At 34.6% G+C, this 16,648-nt stretch overlaps 1 protein-coding gene across 1 annotated transcript; it reads left to right on the top strand.

Moving 5' to 3' along the window:
- Window positions 1-191: 191 nt before the first annotated feature.
- LOC147547548 (F-box protein SKIP14-like) lies at window positions 192-4,464 on the top strand. Its single transcript, XM_086666869.1, has 2 exons — window positions 192-2,071; window positions 3,415-4,464. The coding sequence occupies exons 1-2, from the start codon at window positions 1,427-1,429 to the stop codon at window positions 3,943-3,945; spliced, it is 1,176 nt and encodes a 391-aa protein (XP_086522995.1). The 5' UTR covers window positions 192-1,426; the 3' UTR covers window positions 3,946-4,464.
- Window positions 4,465-16,648: the final 12,184 nt, after the last annotated feature.

Genomic DNA, 16,648 nt, shown 5'->3' with positions numbered 1-16,648 from the left:
GATCCTTCGACCTAGGGAGGTCATTAAGTGTCATTTCCACGCAAAAAAAAAGATAGACCAAAAAACCGCTTACAAATATAAGTTTAAGAAAAAAAACTTTATGTACAAATATCTCGGGTTGGGTTGTCCTAGAGATCCTGGACCTAGACCAATTGGAAAGTTTATAAAAAGTCACACACTGTATTGTCCGTGTGCTAGCAAGAGAGCCCTGGTTTTCTAGTCTGTGTGCTAGCAAGAAAGCCTGGATGGTCGAGTCTGGTGGTGGAGATGTTGGGGTTCAAGTTTCACTCTACCAAAACCAAACCAGTCGTAAGTTTATTGGAGGTCATACAACAATACATGATCAGTTTATAAGGGTTTAGTTCAGGAAGAAAGAAGAGTTGAATCAAAGAAAGAAGTGAGATAGAAGACAAGTTAACTACTTTAAAGGCAAAGCCGACGACGGGTGCTTGATTAATTTCCGACGCCTATAGACGCCTACAGATTTTTCGAGTCTTTGGGCCGGCTCCTAATAGCCCAGCATGTTAAGAGCTGCATTTGGATTGTGATGCTATTATAGGACAGAGCCCCACAAAGAATGATATGGGGCCCATCCTAGAAATTTACAGGAAAGGAGTTTGGTCTAGCCACTCCAGGTAAGTAAATAAACTATCACGTGTCTTCTTAACAACTCTTCTCCTTCTTTTTTTCCGTATTTTTTTCCTTCTCCGTATTTCTTACCCTCCCGTCCGCCATTCCCTCTCTCTCTCTATTCTTCATCTTTCTCTTTTCATCTTCATCTCTGAAAATCGATCCCTAATAACAAAAACCCTATTTCGTTTCTTCATCGAGGATAAAGGAATCACCCCCTTCTTTATTTCCGATTGAGTTTTTGTTGCGGCGGCGGCGGCTAGGGTTTTGAGGTTTCCAAATTGGGTGTGATTTGGTTTTTGATTTTCAATTTCAAAGGTTTGTTTTTTTTTTATATTCTTTTATTTGATTACTTTATTGATTCGATTTCAGAGATAATAAACCCAAAAAAAAAGGAAATTTTTTTTCACGAAATAAATTTTTTTTATTCTCTGTATAGCATTTTGTCTCTACGAAACCCTATTTTGAATAGATTTGAGTATAATAGTTTTGATTAAGTTCTTAACAAGAAACTCAGTGAAATTTTTGGTGCTTTATTTTTTTGGTGCAATCCGAAATTGAGGGTTTTTGTTTCTTCTTCTAGGGTTAGGATTAGGGTTATTAGTTTCTAGTTTTTTAAAAAAGAATATCTTTTCCAGTTTTGTTGATCAGTACTGATTTTTTGCTTGATTTTCTTAAAAAAGATAAAAAGAAAAAAAAATAATTAGAAAAAAAACTAAAAAAAGAGTTTTTCTCTTGGGTTTGGGCCTGCTTAGCTTTGAAATATTCTAAAAATTGATCAAGTTGATTTAAGAAAATGGCATTGAATTTGTCTCGTCGTCCTGTCTTTCCCATGAATTTGTTCGAAGATAATTTAGGCTCCTCTATTAGGCTTCCAAGAGGATTTATTGTTGATGATATCTTCAATGAGGGTCTCTACAGAGAGACGAGCCTGTTCATTGGGGACTTTTCTTATTTCAGTGGTACCGGAGATTGTTATGATTCTAATGGAAGGTATCATAAATCTGATGGGGAAGGCTCTTGTGGGGAAGAGGAGCCAATCTTCGATGATGATCGACACTGTTTGCCCCCTGACCCATTCGACATGGGTAGTTTGATAAATGAGAAGACTTCTGAGAAGACTTCTGGAAGTTGTTCCCTTGAAAGTGAAGGGCCTCCACATGAGGGTTTGTTCTATGCCCTTCGATATCTTGGCGTTCGAGATTTGCTTTCTGTTGAAAGTGTTTGCAGATCGCTCCGTTCTGCAGTTCTAGATGACAACCTTTTATGGAGAACCATTACTGTAGATCAATCATTGAGTGGGAGGATTTGTGATGATTCTCTTGTACGATTATGTGGCAAGGCTCAAGGCAACTTGCAATGTTTGAGTTTGGTGAAATGCATGGGGATCACGAGTGATGGTTTAAAGCATGTACTTGAAAGAAATCCTAGACTCGAAAAGGTAACTATGTATATTAATTCATAGGTTTTACATTAAATTTGTTAGGCTTTATTTAATGCTTCTCTATCTATGTTTCGTAATTGATTTGTCGTGGAGTGTCATGTCTTTACTATTTCATGCATTATCTCCTTAACTAGGTATTAGTTAATGCGAGTTTCCGTCCGTCTACGTCATTATGTAGATTGTGTTCCTTAAATGGGTTTTATCTTTGTCATAATTTCACCTATTTGCGTCCTAATAATTTTGTGCCCTCATATATATATATATATATATATATATATATATATATATATATATATATATATATATATATATACTCCTTCCATCCCAAAATGAATGACCTAATTTTTATTTTGGGTTTTCCCATTTTAGTGTCCTATTTCTAAAAATAAAGAAAGAAACTTTTCGCTTTTTCCAATAATACCCATTACTATAAATTTAATGACAACTTTATTTAAAGGTAAGTTCAACTTTTTCATTGTAAATTAAAATAGTTAATGAGGATACAATTAGAAAAATCATGTTATTTTTTAAAGTCAAAACACCAATTAATGATGTTCCCTTAAAAGTTGGGTTTTCAAAATAGGTCATTCATTTTGGGACTGAGGGAGTATATATTTTGCATGCCTTCTCTATAAAGTAGAAGATAGAGGATATAATTGTATCAGATGCTTTCCATACCTCAACATCATTTTAGAAGCTCCCGACTGTAGACACTTTATAGCTAAAGGAAGTTTAGTCCTATTTCACACTTTCATTGGGAACGAAACTGCCTATTAAGACTAACATCTCATTAGTCATCACATTGTTCCATAAACAATGCCGACTTCAAAGTTATAGTCTAGAGCCTAAGTTTTATGAAGTTAATCAGTAGAAGCATCTAGTCCATGTCAGCTATTTTTATTCCTAGTCTCTTGTTGAAGGGTTCTAACTTGCCTGTGCGGCTCCCATTTCAGCTTATATTTCTGTTGTCATTGGGGATAGAAACCTTGGTAGGAATTAAGGAGGGTTCTAGGCAGGCTGGTTTGATGCTAACTTTGTTGCCTTTAGTTTACCCTACCTAAGGTACCACCTTTCTTATGTTACCTGATAGGCCTTCTACACAGGATAACAACTGCTCATATCTTTTACTCCATTTGTTTATACTAATTGCATTTTATGTTTCTGCTCCATGGATAGTTGGAATCAAGTTGGAGGTTCATGACTTTTCTCTTATTAATTAGACTATTATTTACTCTGAGATTATTGTATGATGATATTTATGGAAGAAAGAACACGATTTGGTAGTTCCTTTTATTACTGCTTTTTGACACAATGAGCTGATTAGTTATTTCTTCTTGCAGTTGAGTGTTCCAGAATGTACAAAACTAGGTACTGAAAGTATTGTGGATAATCTAAGGGCTTTGAAGGATTCGGGTGCACCCGGGATAAAGCAGCTAAAAATTGGTCCTCGTCATGACATAACGTCCAGCCACTTCGAAGAGTTGAAGTCCTTGTTAAGTGTAACAAGTATAACTCGACCGCCAAAAACTCACAAACCAAGATTCTTCCATGACGATCAATCTTCTTTTTCAAATAATGATGATGATGATCGTGACATCGATATTGGGACATGCCCGAGATGTGAGAATTTGAGGCTTGTATATGATTGCCCTGCAGCGAGTTGTCGAAGGAAACAATCCTCAAGTGCCCAATGCAGAGGATGTGTCACTTGCGTTCCTCGATGTTACGCGTGTGGGCAGTGCCTTAATGATAAGGAATACGAGGAGAATTTCTTTCGTGAGAATTTTTGTAAGGATTGCCGCATCTTGTTGATACCTCCTCAAACCAAGAGCAAGGTACCAACTTCTGGTTCTTTACATTTTGAATCTTAGATCATGGGCAACAATGTTTCAGATTGCAGACAAGTAGAGGGGTTGGATGGGGTTGGAAGGGGATCTCAGTTTAACCCTTAAGTTTAATGTTTTTGGGGAAGGCAATATTAATTAAATAATAGAAAAAACTACAAAAATATGAATTTGAAAAAGAAGATAGAATAAGATGTAGAAGCAATGAAACAAAAAAAAATTAAAGGAATGGAAGGGAAAAGGAAAGAAGTGAATTTGAAGGTTCTTGGGTTGGTCTATGCGGTTCTTTTTAGATTGGGAAGGGAAGATTGACAAGGTTTCGATGAAGATGAGACGGATGAAGAAAAGCTATCATGAAGATCGGACGGACGAAGAGAAGTTATGAAGATGGGAGAGAAGAAGAGAAGGGGAAAGAAGTGTTTGATAAGGAAAAGGATTTTTGTTAATGAACCTTGTTTCTTGTTTCAGTTGTTTAAACTGTTTATTGTTTCAGTGGAGTTTTACTTTCTACCTAAGGTTTTATAGATAAGTTTATTTTTGTAGTAACCTTTGACAGAAATAGACCATGGGCATTAAATACCACTCAATAGAAATAGATGATGGGCATTAAATAACACTCAAAACAGTTAAGGGACAGAGTTATAAACTTGATAAAATAAGAGATCAGAGCCAGAATATCAATTCAACTTCCAACAGTTTTGTACCACCTCATTATCTAATCCGACCTGTCGTGCCACTTCAGATGACGTCCAAACTTAGAGGGTGCTTGATTTTTTAGCACTTACAAGTGATATCAAATGTAAGTGCTATGGCGTTTGTTTTTCATCGGTTCTAAGTGTTTGATTATATAATTTTTATATTAAATCTAAATGTTATAAAAATAAAAATTTGTCTGTTTTAACCTTAGTGTATTTAAACATTAGCATTTCATACTAATTCGTAATAAGTTAGTTTAGGTAAAAGAGAATTGCGGTTTACGAATGCTATGTCAAAAATATTAATCATAAATAATTAAGAGTTATGAAGGTGAAAGAACTTAGTTGTATCATGGAGTTTGGGTGTTCCATGATTAGTGAAGGAAGAGATGTTAAGTAAATGTAGGAGGGAAACTTAAGTGAAGGATGAGTGAAGTTAGAGAAGAGTCATAGCGGAAGTCATAAAAGGATTTTGTATTTATCAATTGTTTAAGATTTTCTTCTTAGTGAAAATCACTTAATAAGTGTAAAAATCAAACACCCTCTTAGTCCTGCTAAGAGGCTGACCGATCTTTGCATTCATAATTTTCTTACAAAAGCAATGGCAACTTTTGTTATTTCTTTGTTATAATCTTTTTCAGGGTGAGAGTTTCTAAGGGAGTTTTAGGTTCGAGAAAATTGAACTACACAAGGAGAAGAGGAAATGCAAGAAGGAAGGAAGAAATTCAAAAAAACCCTAGCTAAGAACAACCAAATATCATGGCAATGGCCCTTTAGAAAAAGACACGATCATAACATACAAAATAGCATTTCGTTTAAACTATGAGATCAAAAGAAAAAAAATGTAGTTAGGCTTTAGGCCATTGTCTTGTTGGGTTATAGGCCCGATCTTGTTTCAGTTTGAGTGAGCAGTTATTGAGCTTATCACATCTTTAATGTATCAATGCCAAATGCAACGACTAAAGTTGATCGTAGTTGACTTCTAGAAAAAAAAACTGATTACAAATTAAGAGGCCAAACTAACTTGGGGGGGGGGGGGGGGGGGGGGGGGTAGTGGATCAAGACAATGGGGGACATTAGGGGACAATCAGAGACAAAATGTTCCGTGGACATTTCAAGACATTTCGGGACATTTGTCTGTAGACAAAATGTCTTTATAGACATTTCAAGATATTTGATTCGTAGACAAAATGTCTTTATAGACATTTCAAGACATTTGATTCGTAGACAAAATGTCTTTATGGACATTTCAAGACATTTGATTCGTAGACAAAATGTCTTGGAGACATTTCAAGACATTTGGTTCACGGACAAAATGTTCTGGGGACATTTCAACATACTGAATCCATGGACAAAATGTGTAGTGGACATTATTATTATTATTATTATTATTATTATTATCTCATCATTGAAGGACAATTGCACATTAATAGACATTCATAGATATTTATGGACATTGATAGACATTCGTAGATATCTGTGGACATTAATATAATAATATAATATAATAATAATATAATATATTATAATAATAATACAATAATATAGTAATATAATAATAAGGTAATATTATAATAATATAATAATAGCACAGTATAGTAATATGATAATAATATCATTATTACTATAATAGAATAATAATATTATAATACAATATAATATAATATAATATTATATAATAATATAATAATATAATAAGAGAATATAATAATAATATAATAATAGAATAATAATATTATAATACAATATAATAATATATTATAATAATATAATAATAGGACAATATAGTAATATGATAATAATGTCATTATTACTATAATAGAATAATAATATTATAATACAATATAATATAATATAATACTATATAATAATATAATAATATAATAAGAGATTATAATAATAAAATAATATAGTAATATAATAATAAAATAATATTATAATAATATAATAATAGTATAATTCAGTAATATGATAATATTTTATATATTATTTAATCTAATTTGGTAATAATAATTATTTTTATTATCTTCCTCACTGAAATGTCCCCAAGTTTCTTCAGATGTCTTCCATATTTTGAGAGACATTTTCTCTCCAAAAGCTCTCCAATCTACACTAAAATGTCTCCAAAACTAATTTGTCTTGAAATGTCCCCAAATTCGTGTCCTAAACGAATAACACGGACATTTGGAGACATTTGAAATGCCCCCAACCAATAACACAGACATTTCGGGACATTTGAAATGTCCCCAACTAATAACACGGACATTTGGAGACATTGGACATTTGAAATGTCCCCAACCAATAGTGCAGACATTTCGGGACATTTAAAATGTCCCCAACCAATAACACTGACATTTGGGGACATTTGAAATGTCCCCAACGAATAACACGGACATTGGGGGACATGAAAATGTCCTCAACCCCAACCCACCCCCCCCCCCCCCCCCCCCCCCTCCCCCTAAGATAAAAAAAAAATAACCCTGCTAAAAGCACCCGAACTGTTATTTGAGGGCAGGTGGTAGTTTGATCAGGGTCAATGAACAATAACCGAACACTCTAATGGGCAACAAACACCTAAATAGGGTTAAGTTTACCCTCATTTTCTCTTGTATCTTGTTATAACCAATTGAACCCCAAAAACAGGAAAGGAGTTTGGTTTAGCATTACTTTTTTTTGTGTTGAAACAAGTCTAGCACTAGCATTTGAGGTAAATAAATTAGGCCGCGACTTTGAGGCATAAAGAAAATTCTCTAGGGAATAAATATCTTAGTCAAATTGACATAAGGGAGATCTTTATTTTGGATCTAAAAACTGACTTTGTTACTTTTTGTCCCTTGATCTTCATCTAATCATTTCTTTCTTTCTTCCTCTCCTCTCTTCTTTTCTCTCTTGGTGCTCAATGTTTCTCTTTTTCATTGTCTCTCTCTCTCTCTCAATTTCTGCAGAACCGACCCTGGCTCAAAACGAGCAAAACTTCGTTTTGGGCCACCAAATTTGTGGGCCACACTTATTTGAGTGCCTATAGGAGTTTCTGACAACTAATGTTCTCAAACTTTTGGCCCAACACGCAACTCACACAAGAGAGCGGACTCATTATGCAGGGTTTATTTTTTCCGTTCTTTCCAACAAACGGGCCCACCAAAGTGTTACCATTTTTCAACATATTGACTAAATCCTTTTGACACGTGTATGATTTCATCTCCAATTCTTTATCTCTTCCTAAGTCACTTTTTCCTAATCGAATTTATTGGTTAAAAATCAATTTTTTTTTGGTTCTAATAGAGAATTAGGCCCAAGTCCCAACCATGACAAAAAGAAAAAGAAATAAAACCCACTTTTTACCAAATAATTTAAATCAAGCCCAAATACACATTTCTATGGACATTTCCCCATCTCAAGGCATGTATTTTTTTTGTTACCCAGTGTACCCTTATATATAACCCCTTTCCTTCTCTTTCTATTCTTCAACCAAAGTTTCATTTTCTCCTTCCTCTCTCTACACTAACCAGTGTGCTCTCTCTGTCTACATCTTGACTTTTTTTTTCACCGCACCTTCATCTTCAAGGTTCGATCATTATTATCTTCAAAGTACGATCATTTTTATCTTCATCTTCACCTTTCATCTTTCATCTCCATTTTCATCTTTTTGCATTCTTCAACCTTTCTTGAAATTCTCCAAAATTATTTCTTCATCTCATCTTCATTGTTTTTTTGTTTTGTTAATGTCATTTAGCTTCATGTTTATGTTCATTCATTACTTTGTTTTTATCTTTATGGTTATTTCTTCTGGATTTATTTTTGTTTCTATCTTTTGGTTTCATCATGAAGACCAACGTAATCTCTCTCGATTCGTAACATTTATTCATCAAGCAACATAATTTTAAAGTTCTTTTCCTTACGTATTTCGATCAAAAATAGTTTTTTTTTCTCTCCTCTCTTGCTCTTCTGTACGTAATCATGTTCTTCAAGACACAACACCCACTTTTGAAACATTTCCTACATGTGTTTGGTTCTCAAACCTTACTTTTGTAACACGCAATGTGTTGTTATAAGCATAAACGAGTTTCTTGCACTTCACATTTAAACACTGTACGATTCTTTATAAATATTTAAGCATAACGCCCCATATGGCACATGACTTATTTCATATCTGTGCATAAATTTTAATTTTGTCAACATAATAATCTATGGTTTAAGAAATTATACACAATTCTGGGCAGTAATATCTGTGTTTAGATAAATTTCTACACCCATGAACATATAATGTTTTGTTCTCAACATTTTTATTGTTTTAATGGCATTCTGTTTCAAGCATTCGACATACGGAGGTCGAAGAATCAACAAAGATTCTTCTTCCTGTAGCACGAAAGGGAGCTAGACGACCACGTACAAATCGGTTGGAGAGTTCTGGTAATGTTACGAGGAGAAAGAGGATATGTCGGAGGTGAAACCGATCGGCTTATCACAACAGTGCTACATGTCATGCGCAACTATAGTGGAAAAAAACCATTTGTGCTCTATATTTTTGTAACTCGTATCGACACTTATATTTCATTTCTTCACAAATTATCATTTGCGACTGTCTGAAAATTTTGTTATGAATACAATATTTGTTGCTTGCTACGAAATGTTTCAATGTTATAAAATGTTTTAATGTTTCAATATTTGTTATGCATACAATAACAAAGAATTTCTCAACATTAAATTTAGTGTTTACACGTTACTTGATTTTCTACCCACACCTTTCGTTCGATTGTGTTGTATATTTTTGTGGATTGTATCGGCAGTTGGATTTTTGTTCTTGACAAATTATCATTTGTCATTGTCTAAATATTTTTGTAATGAATATAATTTTTGTCACTCACTAACAAACTATTAAATGTTTGGGTTATTTCCCTAATGGCCCCCAACTTTGTGACCAGCTTCCCGCCTGGCCCCCTACTTTACGAGAATACCCATATGACCCCCTTTTTCCGTTAACTTTAACTTTTCGTCACTCTCTCTCCTCAATCTTTTTTTCTCTCTCTGCCATGTCACGCCACATCATCACCTTCTCCGGCAGAGGTCGCCGGCGGGCCAAATTTCCGGCCGGCGACCTTCAAACTAAAAAAAAATTTCTCTCTTCCTCTCTCTCTCTCTCTCTAAAATTACTCCGGTGAAGGGAGACCTTCGCCGGAGTAATTTTAGAGAGAGAGAGAGAGGAAGAGGAAGAGAGAGAAAAAAAATTAGTTTGAAGGTCGCCGGCCGGAAATTTGGCCGGTCGGCGACCTCTGCCGGAGAAGGTGATGAGGTGGCGTAACAGATGATGTGGCGTGACATGGCAGAGAGAGAAAAAGAGATGGAGTAGAGAGAGTGACGGAAAGTTAAAGTTAACGGAAAAAGGGGGCCATATGGGTATTTCTCGTAAAGTAGGAGGCCAGGCGGGAAGCTGGTCACAAAGTTAGGGGCCATTAGGGAAAAAACCCTAAATGTTTTAAACATAATCTAAGTAATCATCAACATTAAATATGGTGTTCATATGTTACTTCATTTTCTACCCATACCTTTCGTTTTACCTATTCGTTGTTTACACGTTTCTATATTAAACGTGAACAGCACATGTCCTAATGCTGTTCACAATTATATTCCAATCAATAACATATCCAGATTTGTTTACCATGATAAGATGGATGTTTGGACACAATTACTAATTCATACGGAATAATTTTGAGAACCTTCATGTTCTATTCATATATTAACTTCACAAAAGGTGATCTTACAATATTGCTACAATATACATTGACAGTTTACAATAAATGTAGGATACAGTCGAACCAAAATTGGATATGCTCAAAACAAATATGAAATTGCTCATACTTTCTTCAAATTGTTAGTATCATAATCAGATTATATGAGAGCAATTTCACATTTGCTTACTGCACCAATCGCCAAATCTGTATATTTTCCACACATTCAGTTTTCAAAATACCAATACTAAACATAACCAAAACATCAAATACTAATTCTCTAATCTCTCAATTGAATCAAATTATCTTCGAGGATCAAGAATGTAGATTCAGCATGTTTCCTTTGTGCCTCATTTTTCTAATCTGTTTACAACTTTTACGTGTATGAGTTCAAATTACTTATCATTTCTTCCATCCTTAGAATGACAAATAGTCCATCGTCATTGTAGAGGACAAAAGAAATTATTCCAGAACATTCATATGCATGTCTCATATAAAATGTGAAATTTGTGAACATACTAAGAAATGCCCTGAAAAATAATAGATAATCCTTATGTAAATATCGAATATGAAAAGTTCAGAAGTCGAATATGCAATGTCCTGAAAAAATGTGAAATTTGTGAACATACTAAGAAATGTCGTAAAATTTCTGACTAAATTATTCCATGTGACAAGAGCATTTTGATTATGTTTTTGTGAATAACTACTAACCTCTTCGAGCATGTTCAATTGAACTCATCGTTCGAGCTCTCTTGTGCCAAATTTGAAGTGAATGTTGTTCCAACTTCAGACACCTCAGCAAAGAACGCATTTGGCCAGGTCATATTTATGTCGAGGTCGAAGGAAGGGGAGTTCCTGATATGCACATTTATTTCTAAGCGTTCTTCGCCTCGGTTCAACACATAACCAAATATATCAACATATATGTCATTGTTATATGCAAATATAATAATTTTCAGAACACAAGAACCTTTATTCATAGTTGTCGAGACATTGTTTGGACATTATTTTACATGTGTCACGGGCATTCCTCGATTTGCGCAAGGATTACAAATATTGGAACCATCGGCTAGGATAATGCTCGATTTGTTTCAATTACCTTTACATAAATTTTCGTATCAGGAACAAAAGAATATATGTTCAAAGCAGGGTCGTGCTTGGGCCCGTGCCGGCAGGGCGGCCGCACAGGGCCCCCCACCGACAAGGGCCCGTTTGAAATAACATCCTAATACTTACTATATATAAAATAAAGAAAAAGATGTGTACAAAAACGTAAGTTAGCCGGGATGGTTGGTAGTTTCTTATTCCATCCGTTTGGCGAGGGTTCAATACCCACCGGCCGCAAAAGTAATTTTACTCCTTTAGCTAATTTTGTAATTAAGGTTCATGGTACATTGCTAATTGATTCTTTATTTTTTACTTTGTTACACTTTTATTTTTACATTTTGTTATGTATTTTGGGTGCATTTCTTTCATCTTTTCAAGTACTTTTAGAAATAGATGTCTAAAATTTGTAAAAAAAATTCGAAGGTATGTATATGAAAATCATGATACAAAATGCTACATTTGAAAATCTACTTTTAGATTTTAAACTATATCTTGTATAAAGAAAGAATACATCTTAACAAAGAAATTATAGCTTGTCCTAATTTTGTTTGTAGTTTTTTTTGTTCAAAAAAGTCCAGATTCAAATTTCGCACTGGGCCCTTAAATTCCCAGGCACGGGCCTGGTTCAAAGCAATCATCGCAGAAATAAGAATAAATACAAAAATTCAGAAGTCAAATGTTAATATTCTCCTTCATGAACCCCACCATAAGTCAATAAAGAAAATTACAAAAAATGTTTTAAAAAGTAACCCAAATAAAGTAACAAATGATTGAAATTTTATGGAAACTATCGAAGTGCTCTAAGGAAATTAGTATCAAAGTAAACATAGACATAAAAGATATGAACAAAAAAAAAAAAAAAATCGAAGTGCTCTAAGGAAATTAGTATCAAAGTAAACATAGACATAAAAGATATGAACAAAAAAAAAAAAAAATCGAAGTGCTCTAAGGAAATTAGTATCAAAGTAAACATAGACATAAAAGATATGAACAAAAACCTTTATGTCGTCGACAAACTAATAGATATATATATATATAGTATTGCAACTTAAAATATACAACCAACTCATTTTGACTGCTACAAATTTGACGATATCTTCTTCAACATATTCGACGATAACAAGCAAACAAATCCAACTTAAATGTTTACAACAAAATAAAAAATGTTCACAAAATATAACATCGTATTGTGGATCTGAAAAACAAACCCTCGAAATTTGTAAACGAATAATAGGAAAACCAAGATATCCAACTTAAATGTTTGCATGAAAAAACAAAAATGTTTACAACACAGAAAAACGTGATGTTGGTGTCGGTGGCGAGGCCAGGAAATTTCTTATATGGGGGCACTTTTTCATTATAAAAGAAATTTCTTTTATCGTAAGTAAATAAAGCGCTACCTATTTATTTATAATGTCTTAATTTATTGTATTGTATACCTTCCGGATAACCTCCACAAAAAAAAAGTTCATTCCAATACAAATAGTTTACCATATTTAGAAAATGACGATGTAAGGAAAAAAAATTCTTTCAATTAACATATTGTCATATTGTTGTTTGGTTACAAAGAAGTTTCGAAAGTGCCTCCCATTCTTGTTACGCATTCCCTTTTACTTGGTGAATATTGTTTGACTATCTTTGGTTATGGACTGGAGTTGAAATCAGTTACATCAGTTGAATTTTGTAACAAAATTTGTCTTCGGTCCACCGAATTTGAGTTGTATCTAGTAAAAAATGTGTGATTCCATTGAAATTGGTAGACCTGAACTGATCATTATTAAAGTTCATAACATAAGTTTTTTTTATAAGTTATCAAATTATGTTATTAATGTAATGACAGGAATATACTAAGAAAGATGTTAATGTTGTCTAAGTGAACAATACCTCATTTTAGAGAAAATGATTAGGATAAACTTAATTATTCAATGGATATTGTTCGGAAACAAATTTCAACGTATAAAACTATACGCTTTATACCACAAAGTTTTACATACAATAATAATGTTACACTAAGGTGGGATTCGGATTACTTCGTGAGTTTGAGTTAGTACTGTAGGGATTTACACCCTTCTACTAGTGTTTATAGCGGAAATAAGACATCTAATGTCTACACTAGTATTCCCAGGATCACATGCAAAACTAGTAATTAATCTAATGGAGATAGTAGATTACCTTAATCGTTTTTCCCTCGAACTAGTTGAATTGATTGAAGAAGACCAAGAGCTTCAAGTGTAGCTCCTCTACTTGGGACACGAGCAATCAATTTGATCTCCCACCTTGTTGTATAGCTAGCACACCAATGGTGGTTGGAAAAGAAGAACACCTTCTTCCTTGACTAGATTGATAGTAATGGGAATTAGCTCACTTTCTCCTCTCTACTTGATGTGGTAGAGTAAGAAAGCTTAGAGAGAAATTCCACAACTTATTCTCTGCCCTAAGAGTGTTTATATAGAACCCTAATAAGAATCCACCTCCTTTTAGGTTTCCTAAAACACCCTTTAGAATAAGATTTAGGAAAATAGTCGAAAATAGCAACTATTGGTATTTTCTCAATTCCCAAAGGAGATGACGTCCAAAACCAGCCAAAATTGGCAGATTTAATTTTCATAACATAAGGAAACGTCCCTCCAAAAATCAGCCCAATCCGAGCCCTAGAAGTGCCCGAATCGGCTAAGGCCCAAAAACCCTGTTTTTGGCCTTTTTGTACTATCTTTGCCTAATTCCTTTTTAGGCCTATGAGATATGTTTATGGGACACTCCCATGATTATATCTCACTCCCACTAGTCATATCCTAGATCAATTTGTCACTCTTATGTGTAACCCGTTGTAGGATCCGATCGAAGTTAGCCGCGAATTACTTCGTAATTCGACGATCGTAGTTGGTCTCTAGCTACAACTCTACGATCCCTAAATCAATCGGATTTGATGATCTTCCACATCAATTGTCCTATCCGACAAATTGTTCGCATTGTCACCTTGGTCGAAGGACATCTCCTTCAACTCCTTCAGACTCCCACTTGGACTTAGAACAAGTGCAATGCCTCGATTCCCGTGTCAATTTAGTATCCCATCTGATACGTCACGTCATTCAGACTTTCTTGATATCCGAGTACAACTGTAAAAGACAAACGATTAACTTTTAATCCGTTTGAGCGCGGCCACGCATTTTCAGTTGCTACTCATCAAGTGGCCTTGAGACACTTTGTACCTAATGTGATTAGGGTGACACAATCCATTCTTGCGCTCCCACTTAACTTCATGTCTATCCTGTCCTTCCCAGTATCCGTCTTTATAACCTCCTTTTACGGCGCGGCGTTTGACGGAACCAAAGTCGGACATTCCTTTCATAAGATGAGTGGAGCACTCATGTTTTGAGGAATCTCTCCAATTGTCTTTATGAGAAGTATTGACGTTCATCACGAGTGATGTACTTCTCAATTGAGGGTTATCCAGTGTATAAACCTTTTACACACCCACGTAGTCGAATAGAATATACTATTCCTATAGCCCATGAAACTGCGCTATCCCATCGACTCCCGTGCTAGTCTTCGTGAGTCATTGTTGTCCATGCAATGACCTGGACCAGGGTTTTTGATAATAAATATTCCAAGTTCACTTAATAGGGTTTCATTCATCAGATCATGTATCTGACAAACCTATTCGGAACGTTTTATTATCGATGGACTGTCGTTTAAATACTAAACCAAATTTAGACGACTGGTGAAATAACTCTTATTATTTCTGATAACGAGAGTTGTAAATCTGAGCCTCTTCCGTAAAACTCCTTTTACCCACTCAATTTTACTTGTCGAGGTTTAAAATTATACCTCATGCCTTAGACTGTGTATGAATCTCATACTATGTCTTAGGTGACAGTTTAGTTTGACTACCGTGGTAGTCGGTTTTAAACTTTGCTTATTATCAATTAATTTGAAGATTGCTAACTTCAACCTTGATAATATCTAGTAACTTTTACTAGAGGTAAGGCTTTTAATTCTTTGTGTAGTATTTGCAACAGTTTCCGGCTTAAAACACTTTTAGCCTACTTTCCTTCCATGTCTGGAAGTTTGCTACGATGACATGTTCAACTTTTGTACTACTTCATCCTTTAGCCTTCTAGGATGTTTCTATGTAGTGTTTCGGTTTTCAAATCCGAATTTGGATATTCAAATGCTAATCATGTCCAATATGATTGACTTTATGTATTCGAACATAAATCTCCCTCTCATGCTTGTTTGCTCATCGGTGTCTTTTCAGACTCCGAGTTTTGCAACGCCCTCTGTCATGAGCTTTTGGGTCGAAATTCTTTTAGACTTTCCGAGTCTTAGATTTTCTGTTTCGGATCTCAAGCATCTCAGCGTACTGAGTCTCTCTAATCCTATCATCCTTTTGATCTATGCTTATAGATCTTCAGATGCCCAAAATGGCATTTTATCCTTTTGTGTGTGGTCCTTTATTGAGTCAGTTCGTTACTGTTATACAACACCTTATGTCGTACTCAATCTTTTGTATGTACTTAGCATACGGACCTGGAAGGTTTGTTTCTCCCACTTACCTTCTTGAAACTCGTGATTCAAGATTTTCTTCATTCCTCAGGAATCAAACTTCTTGATTTCCTTTTTGAAGATTCTAACTCTTGCGTGCTTTTAATTCGTTGATAGACTTCTGAAGCATGCTTATGGACATAACTTGATTGGAAGAATCTTATTCTTCTTGTCTAGTTTCGGGAAACATGAATGTTTCCATCCTTCTCAGTTTTCTATTTTGGAAAACCAATTTAGGTCTTCTGTTGACTTAAATTATCAAGCTTCATGTCTTGACGAGATATGGATTCCACGATGATTTTGGCTTCTAGCCAAAATCTAGAGTCAGTTTCCGTTTCTGCGCAGGTCTTTTATCTCTTCAGAAATAACCTTTATTTTCTGAGTCTTTAAGATTTTATTTTGACCTTTCAGGGCTTTTGAACAACAACTTGGAGTTATCTCAACTACTTTGAGATATTCCTTTAGAGACACTTTCACTCGCTTTGAGAGTTCTCCTGCGAATGACATTCGCTTTTGTGCGGTGGGTTTACAAGATCATATCTTTAACCTTTCCTTTTCCAAGGAGTCGCAGTTTGTTGCTCTTGGTCGAATTTAATCGTCTTGTACAAGTTTCATGATTGTTCTTCATGACCCTCCATGATTTTTCTCATGATCGAA

The sequence above is a fragment of the Eschscholzia californica genome, unplaced genomic scaffold (genome assembly GCF_041429995.1).
Source record: "Eschscholzia californica isolate CP2 unplaced genomic scaffold, dmEscCali1.0.p SCAF_3, whole genome shotgun sequence".
Classification (NCBI taxonomy): Eukaryota; Viridiplantae; Streptophyta; class Magnoliopsida; order Ranunculales; family Papaveraceae; genus Eschscholzia; species Eschscholzia californica.
The sequence above is the reverse complement of the archived record's forward strand: the minus strand, read 5'-3'. Positions and strand labels throughout refer to the sequence as shown.

Bases quoted from the DNA above. Each gene is read 5' to 3' on its own strand.
- LOC147547548 (XM_086666869.1), top strand. From the start codon at position 1,427: ATGGCATTGAATTTGTCTCGTCGTCCTGTCTTTCCCATGAATTTGTTC. The intron at 2,072-3,414 runs GTAACTATGTAT...TTCTTCTTGCAG, and splicing joins GAAATCCTAGACTCGAAAAG to TTGAGTGTTCCAGAATGTAC.